Source organism: Prunus dulcis, chromosome 1 (assembly GCF_902201215.1).
Source record: "Prunus dulcis chromosome 1, ALMONDv2, whole genome shotgun sequence".
Taxonomy (NCBI): domain Eukaryota; kingdom Viridiplantae; phylum Streptophyta; class Magnoliopsida; order Rosales; family Rosaceae; genus Prunus; species Prunus dulcis.
This window is the reverse complement of record NC_047650.1, coordinates 5,373,889-5,386,111: the sequence shown is the minus strand read 5'-3', so window position 1 is coordinate 5,386,111 and position 12,223 is coordinate 5,373,889. Positions and strand designations below refer to the sequence as shown.

Here is a 12,223-nt window from a genome sequence, read left to right as displayed (position 1 = left end):
AAAATAGGGCTGGGCTCGGGCTTGAGGCATTTTTACAGCCGTATTTTGCCCACCGGATAGTGATATTTCTTGACACGTTCTCAATGAAAAACAACCATATAATTGGGATATTATATGAAAATAGTATATAGGGCGGTGGAGTTGGTGGTTCAAAATCAACAGTAGTTAAATACAACAAATGGAATTATGTTTTTAATCTTCTCTAGGACTAATAAGTTTCTGATAATCGAATTCGGATCATAATCTGATAACATGAATCTAAATGTATTTGGATATAAACCAATTCAATCTGTTTAAAGGTCTGATGGATGATACTTAAATCTTAATTCTCCCAGCCTTGGGATCAGCAAGCAATCTGAAACTCTCCTCAGAAAGATTGATGGTTCCACCTTACTATACTTGCAAGAGTTTGATATTGCACTATTTACAGCTCCAATGCAAAACACGTCATAAAAGCTGCAGCATGCTTTCTTGTTGTTCCATATCACTCTGTTTGCTGCTACAATTGCATCCACTGTAAGGACTCTGAAATTATTTCCGTAGCATGCAGAGGCTGCAAAAAAGGTTGCAGTTCCCCTATACATCTTTTCCTTTCTAATTTCAGATTTAGTCATGTTTCCCCCCCTTGCCATATGCAACAATGTGCCAATTGTATCGACTCATCGTTTTTGAGACAGTGTTGTACAATATTATCATTGAAAATGGTCCTTTGATTGAGTGGAAAAGACTTTCCTTTCATTTTCTTGTGCCTTTTGTGTTGGCGAGTCCTTATTTAATTAGGATTTTGGTTCCTTATTTCATTAGAATTTTGGTTACTTACCAATTATTAATTAGTCCTATTGTAATAGAGATTTATTTCATATTGTAATTTAGATATATTTCCTATTTTATTTAGGGTAACACATCTTTGTACTTGTATAAATACATCCATATTGGAGAAGAATAATAATATGAGTGAATCTGAGCATATCTAAATATTTTACCCTACTTTATTTGACATGGTATCAGAGCCTAATTGCTAACCTGTGATATCCTCTGACAAATTGAGAGTCGTTGGCGTTCCTCATTCCTAACCCATCATGGGTCTTCACTTTGCTGTAAATCCCCGTTTTTCCTTTCCTTAATAATCAACATATATTTCTTCTGCCTTAGCCATAACAGTACTTTTCTGCAATTTTACCCTTGTCTTTGTCCTTGCCGTGTTTATGTTGAGTCATTACCTTTCTTTTCTTCTACCTATGCCTGCTGTTGCCTTTTTTCTCTTACTTTTCATCTCTCTATGAGCTTGCTTTCTATTAAAATCAGATTAAGCCCATGTTTGTTTCAGTCTCTTGCGCTCACCGCCGAGCCTCTCTTTTAAATGTATACCATATGGGTAACACGCCCCTTGGCCATTGATGGCCTGATCTCTTTCCTCCTTGAGCCTCGTCACCGCTCTTCGAGCCTTCTACTAGCTGGCCTTTGTCTTTCTATTTATTTAGGTGTTACTTTCTTTAAATCTCGACTCTCATACATCGTCGGATTTGAGGGAGAGTGACACTGCTGCTCATCTATTCCATTGCAATTCACCTACCTATCTATCATAGCTTATTGTTCTGCCTGTTACTTAAGTACCACTGGTCATATGGCTCTATCAACCCCTTGTCTTCAGGGGGAAAGGGAGAGTGAAGAGAAGTTGTCTCTGTTGTTGCTGCTACCATAGTTATTTGCCCTGCCTTGTCCTACTGGTGCCAGTGCCTTATATTGCTCTTGCTGGTGCCAGTGCCTTGTATTGCTGCTGTTTGGTACCAGTATTGTTGCTCATGCTTGTTATGGTGCCAATATTGTTGCTCATGCCTTTGCTGGTGTGTTTCTGTTGTGGTCAATGTTGCACCGTTGATGTTGCCTTTGCTTGCTTCGCTTTTCGTTGATGTGGTCATTGTCGTTGTTGTTGCTGTGGCCTTGCCCTTTGCCTTTGCTTCTGCCTTACCTACTGTTGTGCTCATAGGGTTTCTGTGTTCTGCCTTATCTACTACCATCTCACAGGGTTTTGATTTCTGTGTTCTGCCTAATCTACTGTTGTGCTAACAGGGTTTCTATGTTCTGCCTTACCTACTGTCGTGCTCACAGAGTTTCTGTGTTTTGCCTTATCTACTGTTGTGCTCACAGAGTTTCTGTGTTCTGCCTTATCTACTGCCGTGCTCAGAGGGTTTTGTGTTCTGCCTTGCCTACTGCTGTGCTCATAGGGTTTCTATGTTCTGCCTTACCTACTGCCGTGCTCAGAGGGTTTTCTGTGTTCTGCCTTACTTACTGCCGTGCTCATAGGGTTTCTATGTTCTGCCTTACCTACTGTCGTGCTCACAGGGTTTATGTGTTCTGCCTTACCTATTTTCGTGCTCACAGGGTTTCTGTGTTCTGCCTTATCAACTGCCGTGCTCACAAGGTTTCTGTGTTCTGCCTTACCTACTGCTGTGCTCACAGGATTTCTGTGTTCTGCTATGTGCCATATTTTTTTTATAGTTTGCTCTTGTGTTTTCGCTGCGAACTTTGCTTTAATTTGTTACTTGTTTCACTCGTGATTGACGAAAAGAAATTGGTGCTTCTCAAGTATGGTGTTCTGTGACTCGCTTGTCAAGTTGGGCGTGCGAAATATCTTTGCCCAACTTGAGGGGGACTGTTGGCGAATCCTTACTTAGTTAGGATTTTGGTTCCTTATTTCATTAGAATTTTGGTTACTTACTAATTATTAATTAGTCCTATTGTAATAGAGATTTATTTCATATTGTAATTTACATATATTTCTTATTTTATTTAGGGTTAACACATCTTTGTACTTGTATAAATACCTCAATATTGAAGAAGAATAATAATATGAGTGAATCTAAGCATATCTAAATATTTTTCCCTAAGTAAGGAACCAAAATCCTAACCAAGTAAAGATGACTGTGAATGTGAAATAAGTAACCAAAATCATAACTAAGTAAGGACTCGCCAACACTCCCCCTCAAGTTGGGCAAAGATATTTCGCACGCCCAACTTGACAAGCGAGTCACAGAACACCATACTTGAAAAGCACCAATTGTAGAGAAGGTCTTTTAGTCAACCATGAGTGAAACAAGTGACAAACTAAAGCAAAGTTCGCAGTGGAAACACAAGAGCAAACCCTAAAAAATAGGGCACATAGCAGAAAACAGAAACCCTGTGAGCACGACAATAAGTAAGGCAGAACACAAAAACTATGTGAGCATGGCAATGCACAACTGCATGCATAATTATCTACGAACTATGTATAATTATTTATCTTAATCTCATCGCTTTAATATATATATGTGGATCTATTCCCCTACCCTCACTCAACTCGACTTTTTCTACCATCACCACCACCACCACCACAGTATGTGAACAACCTTGACTCATATGATTTAGGTATATTCAATAAAGTTTCATGATATATATGTATTTTTGTTTCCAAAACACGAGGTATTAGTTTTTATAGAAACATTTTGTTTGGCATAGTTGATTTTTCTAGTGTACTTGGTATATTTGCTTGGGCAAGAGAGCTCAAGTGCAACCGGTTTAGGAAGTTAATATGGTGCTAAGCTAACTAATCATTTGGGCCTATTTCACCATATCATCTTATGATTTCAATCGTTCATTGTTATAATTAGGTTATCATTTATAAGATCACTATGATAAAAAAAAAAATAATCAAATTAGACAACACTTAGTCATCTAGTTATAAGAAAATATATAGACCAGCATAATACTATCTAAAAACAATGAAAATATTAACAATAATAATCAAATGGTTAAATAATTTCGATTTGGCTAAACTTTTGCAAGGGTGATCTTGAAATGATGACCTTAAATTTAATGATATTGTGGGGTAGTCCCAAATGAGGAATTAGCACTGCATTGTCAATTAGTATTTGAGCGCATCCGCAATTTCTGGCCATTGATACATGTGCGAATCATAAAGATTGCCTAGTTTTGAACTTAATTAGAACGGAAATAAATATTTGGGGACTCTCAGGTTGGTCGAGAGAGATGGAGTTAGATTTGTGAGAGGTCTTTATCAAACAAGACTGTGAATGTGAAATGGAGCCAAAACTTGTTGAATACTGGTGGATCGATCTTTATACACACAACAAGCTCAGTCCAAGTCAAGCAATTTACGAAGACTCAAAAAAATCTTTGAATATCTCACTTGCAATTGTGTCGTGTTTTATACTTTTAACATAATTTTCCAAGAAAGTGTAGAAAGCAAATGAAATATTTTAAGTCTCTCCTCAAACTTAAAAGCTGAAAAGTATAGTTTTAAAATGGATATTCTTTAGTCAGTGAGTAAGAGTATTCACTCATGCATTTAAAGTCGTATATTATCCCATCGCCCAATATATTATATGTAAAATTAAAAATAAAATGACGAGCCCTTAATAGGCTGTTGGAGTACGCATTTCTCACAATCCTCTCCAATTAGCTAAGGAGCCAAGATAGAGAGGCTCTTTGAATACAAAAACCTATAAGTTTAAAAAACAAGAAGAAATTTTTTGCTTTATCCACTTGCTCATAAAAATTTAATCGTCTCGTTGAGTAGTGCTGAAATGTGAACATGTAAATCAATAGTTCCACAAATTTATCAAGCAACGAAATTTTCCGCAATTTCCGCTTTCTGTCATTTCATTGGAAGTTGACTTAAGAGAGAGACTTCCATTCCATCACACAAATTGCTTCAAGACATGTCAAGAAAGTTGAATATTCAATCTGCTGGGACGAGGGACCTATAGACAAGGACTATAAATTTCTGGTCTTCAAAGACTCTAGCACCTTGATGGGACTTAAAGATGACTGACCTTTTGGCCCTCAGACCCCAAGAGACGACTGCCCTATACATGGACAATGGAAACACAATGTGCAGAATTTTTTGGTTTCCCATGTTAATGAAATATGACAAGTTGGTGAAAATAGACGACAAATGTGGTTATGTTCGATAAACATGAGAGAGAAGGAAAAAAAAAAAAAAAAGTGGATCCAAATTCACTACTTCATGATGATTTATTTGTCCCAATATTAAGTTTGGATGTTGGCGTAGCGTGGAATGCATGATATTGGATCTAATTAAGGGTTGTTTGAGACTGTTTGTCGAGATTTTAATTAGAATATTAATGATTATCAAAAATTGATTAGAGATTAAATACATGCATATATAGTCAATAGGGTCTAATCCAATAGAAAAAAATCTTGATTTGCAGAATAATAATCTCAAGTTCAAAACCTCATGACACCGTTGTAGTGTATATGAGAAAAATACGTTATCCCTTTATAATTTAGAGTATTACTTGTACTAAAAAAAATCATGCATGTATATCTATATATGCTTACTAATTTAGCTATTAATAAGTTGCCAACAAGTCAATAGCTCGATTGTAAAAGCATTTGCGTGCAAATGAGTTGTCTCATATTCTAAACTCCAATGGAACCTCCACTACCCTTTCCAAAATTTGACCCAATTAACAAAAAAGAAAAAGAAAAAGAAATTATTAGTAAGTTATATGGTCCCACTCATTAATTATTGATGCTGATGGAAGTACAAGAAAACAAGGGTTAATTGTTGAAGTCAAAGCTCCAGGAAAATGGCTATCTTGTCACTACTATTATATAAAGGGATGGCCGATCATGCAAATTTACACACACATCTTTACAGCACTGTCAAACCAAACTTGAGCCTTTACCTTAATATTACATCCAAACTGCCCATCATGTTCATGATGAAATGCCCAAAAATTCTTTTTCTTTTTGGAGTTGTATTATTGCACTACTCATGCTTCCTTCGGTCTGCCATATCTTCATCAACTTCCAACTTCACAGATCAATCTGCCCTCCTTGCCATCCAATCTAAACTCAGTTTTGACCCCACCAATATTGTTTTGGGTGGTAACTGGACTACCAAAACAAGCTTCTGTAATTGGGTTGGGGTTTTTTGTAGCAAACGCAGGCAAAGAGTCACAGCCTTAAAGCTTTCCTATATGGCTCTCCAAGGCACCATTTCCCCTCATATTGGCAACCTCTCCTTCCTCGTCTCGCTCGATCTTCGAAACAACAGCTTCTTTGGGCCCTTGCCTAATGAAATCAGCCGTTTACATCGCCTGAGGTCACTTTTATTGCATAACAACCAGCTGCAAGGAAGCATCCCTCCAACTTTGTACCATTGCCAGAATCTCGAAGTCCTAGTCCTTGAAGTAAACAGGCTAACAGGTCCTATACCTAGGGAGTTGGGTTTCCTACCTAGACTCCGTAAGTTATTCCTCGGCGTGAATAATCTCACGGGTACAATTCCTTCACCCTTGGGTAACATTTCAACATTGGAAAGATTGAGCTTGGGCGAGAACGGCCTCACAGGTTCATTCTCTTCTGCTCTCCTTAACCTAACTTCTCTAACAATGATTTATCTAGCTAAGAACAGCATCTCAGGAAGTCTTCCTGTGGACCTTTGCCATTATTGGCCAAATATCCAAAACATTTCATTCTCTTTCAACAAGTTCAGTGGCAAGATCCCTTATAGAATTGGTCAATGCAGAGAGCTTCAGATCTTATCTCTGTCATACAATAGCTTTGTTGGAAGCATCCCAGAAGAAGTTTGGAGCTTGCAACACCTTCAAATCCTATACCTTGGTGGTAATAAGCTGACAGGTACTATATCTCCTTCAATTGGAAACATGTCCAACTTGAAGAGTTTTGCTGTGGGACGCAATAACATAGAGGGAAATATTCCAGGCAATTTGGGACATCTTTCTAATCTAGCTTTTTTGGGCTTGGCTTTTAATAGCCTAACAGGTCCAATACCTCAAGTAATCTTCAACATCTCCTCCTTGGAAGGTTTAGAAATACAATCCAATGCTCTTTCTGGAGAATTTCCTTCCTCTGCAGTTTTTCTTCCTAACCTCAATTCCTTACTTTTTCATACCAATCAAATTACAGGACCTATCCCAACTTATTTTTCAAATTTTACTAAGCTCACTCAGCTTGATGCTGACAACAACTTGCTCTATGGACCAATACCCATGAATCTTGGTAGCTTGAAACATCTCCAATTCCTTAATTTGGCAAGAAATCAGCTAACGGGAGAACCCGGGTTTGATGAGCTCAGATTCCTTTCTTCTTTGTTGAATTCTAGTTCACTGGAATATATAATTTTGTATGAAAATCCTCTAAATGGCATCATACCCGATTCCATTGGAAACTTCTCTCAGTCCCTCCAGGTAATTTATGCACCTGCATGCCAAATTAGAGGCCACATACCCAAGAGCATTGGTTCCTTGAGGAACTTGACCTTCCTTTACTTAGCTCACAACAATCTGAGTGGAAAAATACCATCATCAATTAGAGGATTGGAAACTTTGCAAAGATTGTATCTTCAAAACAATAGTATTGAAGGGTTCGTTCCGAATGAGATTTGTCACCTGAAGAACCTAGGGGAAATATTGCTATCAAATAACAAAATCTCTGGTTTGATCCCAAATTGCATAGGAAACCTCAAGCGCCTTCAAATAGTTCTCCTAGACTCCAACAGCTTGACATCATCGATACCCATGAGCTTGTGGAACCTTGAAAGTCTGTTGGTCTTAAATTTGTCATTCAATTCTTTTAATGGCGACTTACCTCAAGGAATGAGAAAGTTGAATGCTGTTCAAGTGATAGATTTATCTTGGAACCAAATTTCTGGAAACATTCCAAGCATCATTGGAGCTTTTCAAAGCCTACGCTCTCTCAATTTGTCAAACAACCTGTTTGTAGGAAACGTTCCAAAAACTTTTGGTGATCTGAAAGGGTTGGAAGATTTGGACCTATCACACAACAGTTTATCTGGCACAATACCAAAGTCTCTGGAAACACTCAAGTATCTCGAGCATTTGAATTTCTCTTTCAATCATCTGTCGGGACAGATTCCTTCTGGAGGACCTTTTGCCAACTTCACTGCCCAATCATTTTTGGAGAATGGAGAACTTTGTGGGAGACCAGATTTTGGTGTCCGAAATTGCACCCCTCAAAGCACTCAAAATTCTAAGGCGGCACTTCATTTGTTCAAGTATATTCTTCCAGCAATTGCCTCCACGATGATCCTTGCAGCTCTCGTTTATAGGTTGATAAAGTACCATAAAAAAAGAAATGCAGGCCTTCCAAGCTCAGTTGAACCCACGTTATCGGCGATAGAGCATAGAATGATATCATATCAAGAACTTCGACGTGCTACAAACGATTTCTGCGAAAGCAACGCACTCGGAGTAGGAAGTTTTGGTTCTGTGTACAAGGGGATACTGTCTAATGGAACAACGGTTGCTGTGAAAGTTCTAAACTTGCAAATGGAGGGTGCCTTAAAAAGTTTCGATGCGGAATGTAAGGTGTGGAGAACAATCCGGCACAGAAATCTTGTCAAGGTCATAACTTCATGCTCGAGCCATGAGGTAAGAGCTTTGGTGCTGCAATACATGTGTAATGGCAGCCTTGAGAAGTGGTTATACTCTCACAACTATTGTCTGAATCTTGTACAAAGAGTGAGCATGATGGTTGATATTGCCTTAGCTCTGGAATATCTTCACCATGGCCAAGCAGAAGTTGTGGTGCACTGTGATTTGAAGCCTAGCAATATCCTTCTCGATGAAGACATGGTTGCACATGTGGGAGACTTTGGTCTTGCAAAAATCTTGGCAAAAAATAAAGACGAAACACAAACCAGAACAATTGGTACACTTGGCTACGTTGCACCAGGTAAAGCAAGTAATTTATGTATTTTAGTTACTAAGATTAACTAATTGTCCTTAACTTATGCAAATCTGAAATTTGATGGTGAATTATTGATATCTCGTAGATTAATTGATAGGAAATGCTAGCATATCTATTGCTCATGACACAATTTCCAGTGTTGATGTTTATGAGCCGTACAACGGGGTTCACACTCATCGATTGTGGAGCCCATAATAATCATCAACAACTGAGATTGTGTCACATCCCACGTGAGACTAAGACTAACACTTTAAATTGTTTTACAATTGATGTGTGTCCACAGAATATGGTTCTACAGGAAAAGTGTCTACAAAAGGTGATGTTTATAGCTATGGGATAATGATGTTGGAAATAATCACGAGAAAGAAACCCACAGATGAAATGTTTGCCGGAGAACGGACTTTGAGACAATGGATAAATGAGTCACTCCCCAACAATTGTTTAGAAGTAGTGGATGCGGGTTTATTGAGCATAGAAGAGGGCAGAAACGTAAATGCCACAAAAAATATCATTTTGTCCATCATGGAAATAAGCTTGAGGTGTTGTGAACAAGTGCCAGAGGAAAGAATGGACTTCAAGGATGTGGTGACCAAGCTCATGAAAATAAAATTGGCACTTGGAAATAGAAGAAATAGGGTTTAGTGTTTACTGACCGCGGGATTGCCATGGTTGTCCATGTGTGCACAATTTCGTTGTTAGTTTTTGTGTATTTTTTGCTACACTTGACTACCCTAAACCAATATGCAAAGTGTAACTCATTTATAATTGCAAGTATAGTCATCTATCCCCTTAATATTTCTCAAAAGGTCTTTTTTTTTCAATGTAAAAGGAAATAATGGTTGATAGCATAACTATTTATGTTTTTGTTTTTACATATAAGCGATATTCGTGAAAGAGAAATTTGAACATTACATGGAGTGACTTAATTGCTGCTAACCATTTGAGCTACAACCCTCTTGTATAAATTTTAACTAACCATTGATATTTAGATAAAATTTTCTCATAAACGGTATATTTTCTTTCATTTATTTTAATTTTAATTTTATACTTACATGAAATTTCCTTCACTAATTTTATCCAAACTCAACCCAATCCAATCCAACCCAACCCAGCCCAGACCATATCTAAACATTAAAAACAAAAAACAAAAAACAAAAACAAAAACAAAAAATAGAAAGAAATAGAAAGGCGCTGAAGTGCAGCAATTGGAAAAGGAGAGAAAATGGCGGCAACCAGTGACGAAGAAATGGATTCTCTGCTTTCCACTTTCGATCAAATCTACCAGGTAGGTACAAATTTTCCTCTTCCTCCTTCCTTCCTGACTATCCTATATTCCGATTCCGTTTGGCTGCCTAGAAAACCACGGAAAAAAAAAAAAGAAAAAAAAAAAAAGAGAAAACGAGCTTTTCTCGGCAGCCAAAAAAACCGATCGATGATTTTCTTTTTTCTTTCTTAATTCAAACTCAGAATTCTCAGGATTTCAAGAGCGGCGTGGCGGAGATCCAGTTGGCGAATTCCACGTGTAATGCCGAGGCCAAGAAGCGAGAAGCTCTGGAATTCACCTGCAACAATCTTAAGCAAGGCCGGTCACTTCTTCATTAAACGCAGCGTTTTTGAGTTCACTGTTCCAGATTACTGATTTGGAAAGCGTTGATTTGATTTGATAATGTTGCAGAAAATGAGCGATTGACCAGATTGTACACCGAGTGTTTGAACAATGTTGCCGATCAGCTTGAACGCCGTAGCTCAAGCCAGGGCTTGAAAGAAGAGGTGAAGAGGATGAGGGAGGAGTGCCTCAGTAAAGAAGAAGAGCATAGGAAGGCCATGGAATTGGCTAAGCAAGACTGTGCTGCCAAGGTTGATGACTTGGAGGCTCAAATTAGGTGAGTTTTTCATTGAATACCAAAATATAGTTTTTTATTGAAAAATATTGCAACTTTAGCCCAAATTTGATACTTGAATATCTTTGAGGATTGTTTTGAAACTATTTGAGTATCAAATTATGGCTGACGTTGCAAATGTTAAAGGATATAAGAAAGCTTCTTTTGCTATCTTTTTTTATAGCGAGTATGGGATGTTATCAGACTGTCAAGATGAAATCTTGTCTAAATATATGGTTTTTATCTACGTGTATTAAGAGTAGTCTTCGTAGCAGGTATGTTACATTGTTAGACCGTCAATTTGAATCAATGAATATAGATGAAACCGTGTTTAAAAGTCTAGTTTCAATCCACAGTTTGACGAACTTAGAATGTGTAGGGAAAGAAATTTACTCTACGTAAAATGTTAATACTGTTTGCTTATATCAGAGGGTTTATGCTTGAGAAGGCGACAAATGAAGCAACCATTGATCACCTTCAACGGGATTTAGCAGCTCATAAATCCCATCTGCATGTTCTAGCAAGCAGGTTGGATCATGTGCAGTTAGATGTGGAATCAAAATGTGAGGTCCCAATGAACTCCTTTCGTTTTTATCTCTGTTAGCAAGTACCTACCAGGTACAGCATGTTCATGTTGATCAATTGGATAATTGTTCCTTTGCAGATATTCTGGAGATTCAGGATTTAAAGGACTGTCTTGCAATTGAACAGGAGGAGAAAAATGAGTCGAGTAAAAAACTCCAGGACTTACAGAAGGAATGTGAGTGTGAGGTTGCTTTCAGTTTCTCTTGCTATTCAAATTATTTTACATGCCATTTCTTGGTGGTTGTTTTGGCCTGCCAAAAACTAATGATTTGTTTGGTGCTACCCTCAGTGCTGGTTAGCAGATCAAAGCTCGTTGAGCAGCAACGAGATTCGAATTCGATTTGGCAGGTTGAAACACTTAAGACCAAGATTATGAAGCTGAGGAAGGAGAATGAGATCTTAAAGCGCAAGTTTCCTCATTCAGATGAGGGCTAGATGTAGATGGGTGGAAACAAGTTCATTGTACTGTACTATACGTCAAATGCTAGATTGATGGTTTTGTTTGTGGTGTTTTGAGTGGCTCTCTTTGGCCTGCCTCTCTGTTGCACGACTTGGACAATGAGGTTACGGAAATTTGAAGTCTTGACTGGCATATCAGGGGGTAGATGGCTAAGTGCATTAGTTAATCTCATTTTTTTAAAGTTTGAATGGTTGCAATAAACTGACTGTTTCTCCAAGAAAATGAACCAACACCGATAATCCCTGAGAATAAAAATGTTGAAATACATTGCAAGTAATGATTTAAAATATGTCTGGAACAAAACGAAGCATATATAGTTCAAGGGATTAAAGAGTATTCATCCGTCCCTCAATATCACCCGTCTATTATGCAGACGTGAGTTAGACCAGTTGGTCTGGACAATAAACCCGCTCCGTTGCACCAAAATTTGAATTCCCTCATGGCGTCTATTATGCAGACGTGAGTTAGACCAGTTGGTCTGGACAATAAACCCGACCAGTTGGTCTGGACAATAAACCCGCTCCGTTGCACCAAAATT

At 38.0% G+C, this 12,223-nt stretch overlaps 2 protein-coding genes across 4 annotated transcripts; both read left to right on the top strand.

The window, feature by feature from the left end:
• Positions 1–5,645: 5,645 nt before the first annotated feature.
• LOC117627920 (LRR receptor-like serine/threonine-protein kinase GSO1) lies at positions 5,646–9,547 on the top strand. Its single transcript, XM_034360271.1, has 2 exons — positions 5,646–8,745; positions 9,044–9,547. The coding sequence occupies exons 1-2, from the start codon at positions 5,646–5,648 to the stop codon at positions 9,400–9,402; spliced, it is 3,459 nt and encodes a 1,152-aa protein (XP_034216162.1). The 3' UTR covers positions 9,403–9,547.
• Positions 9,548–9,940: 393 nt separating this feature from the next.
• On the top strand, positions 9,941–11,817 carry LOC117615340 (protein At-4/1). 3 transcript variants are annotated; one of them, XM_034344408.1, is made up of 6 exons: positions 9,941–10,045; positions 10,237–10,342; positions 10,436–10,643; positions 11,070–11,203; positions 11,305–11,400; positions 11,515–11,817. In XM_034344408.1, the coding sequence occupies exons 1-6, from the start codon at positions 9,983–9,985 to the stop codon at positions 11,658–11,660; spliced, it is 753 nt and encodes a 250-aa protein (XP_034200299.1). In that variant the 5' UTR covers positions 9,941–9,982; the 3' UTR covers positions 11,661–11,817. The 3 variants fall into 3 exon arrangements, with proteins under 3 accessions (XP_034200299.1, XP_034200298.1, XP_034200300.1); XM_034344407.1 differs by having other exon boundaries at positions 9,948–10,045; positions 10,228–10,342; XM_034344409.1 differs by having other exon boundaries at positions 9,948–10,045; positions 10,228–10,342; positions 11,305–11,411.
• The last annotated feature ends 406 nt before the right edge of the window (positions 11,818–12,223 follow it).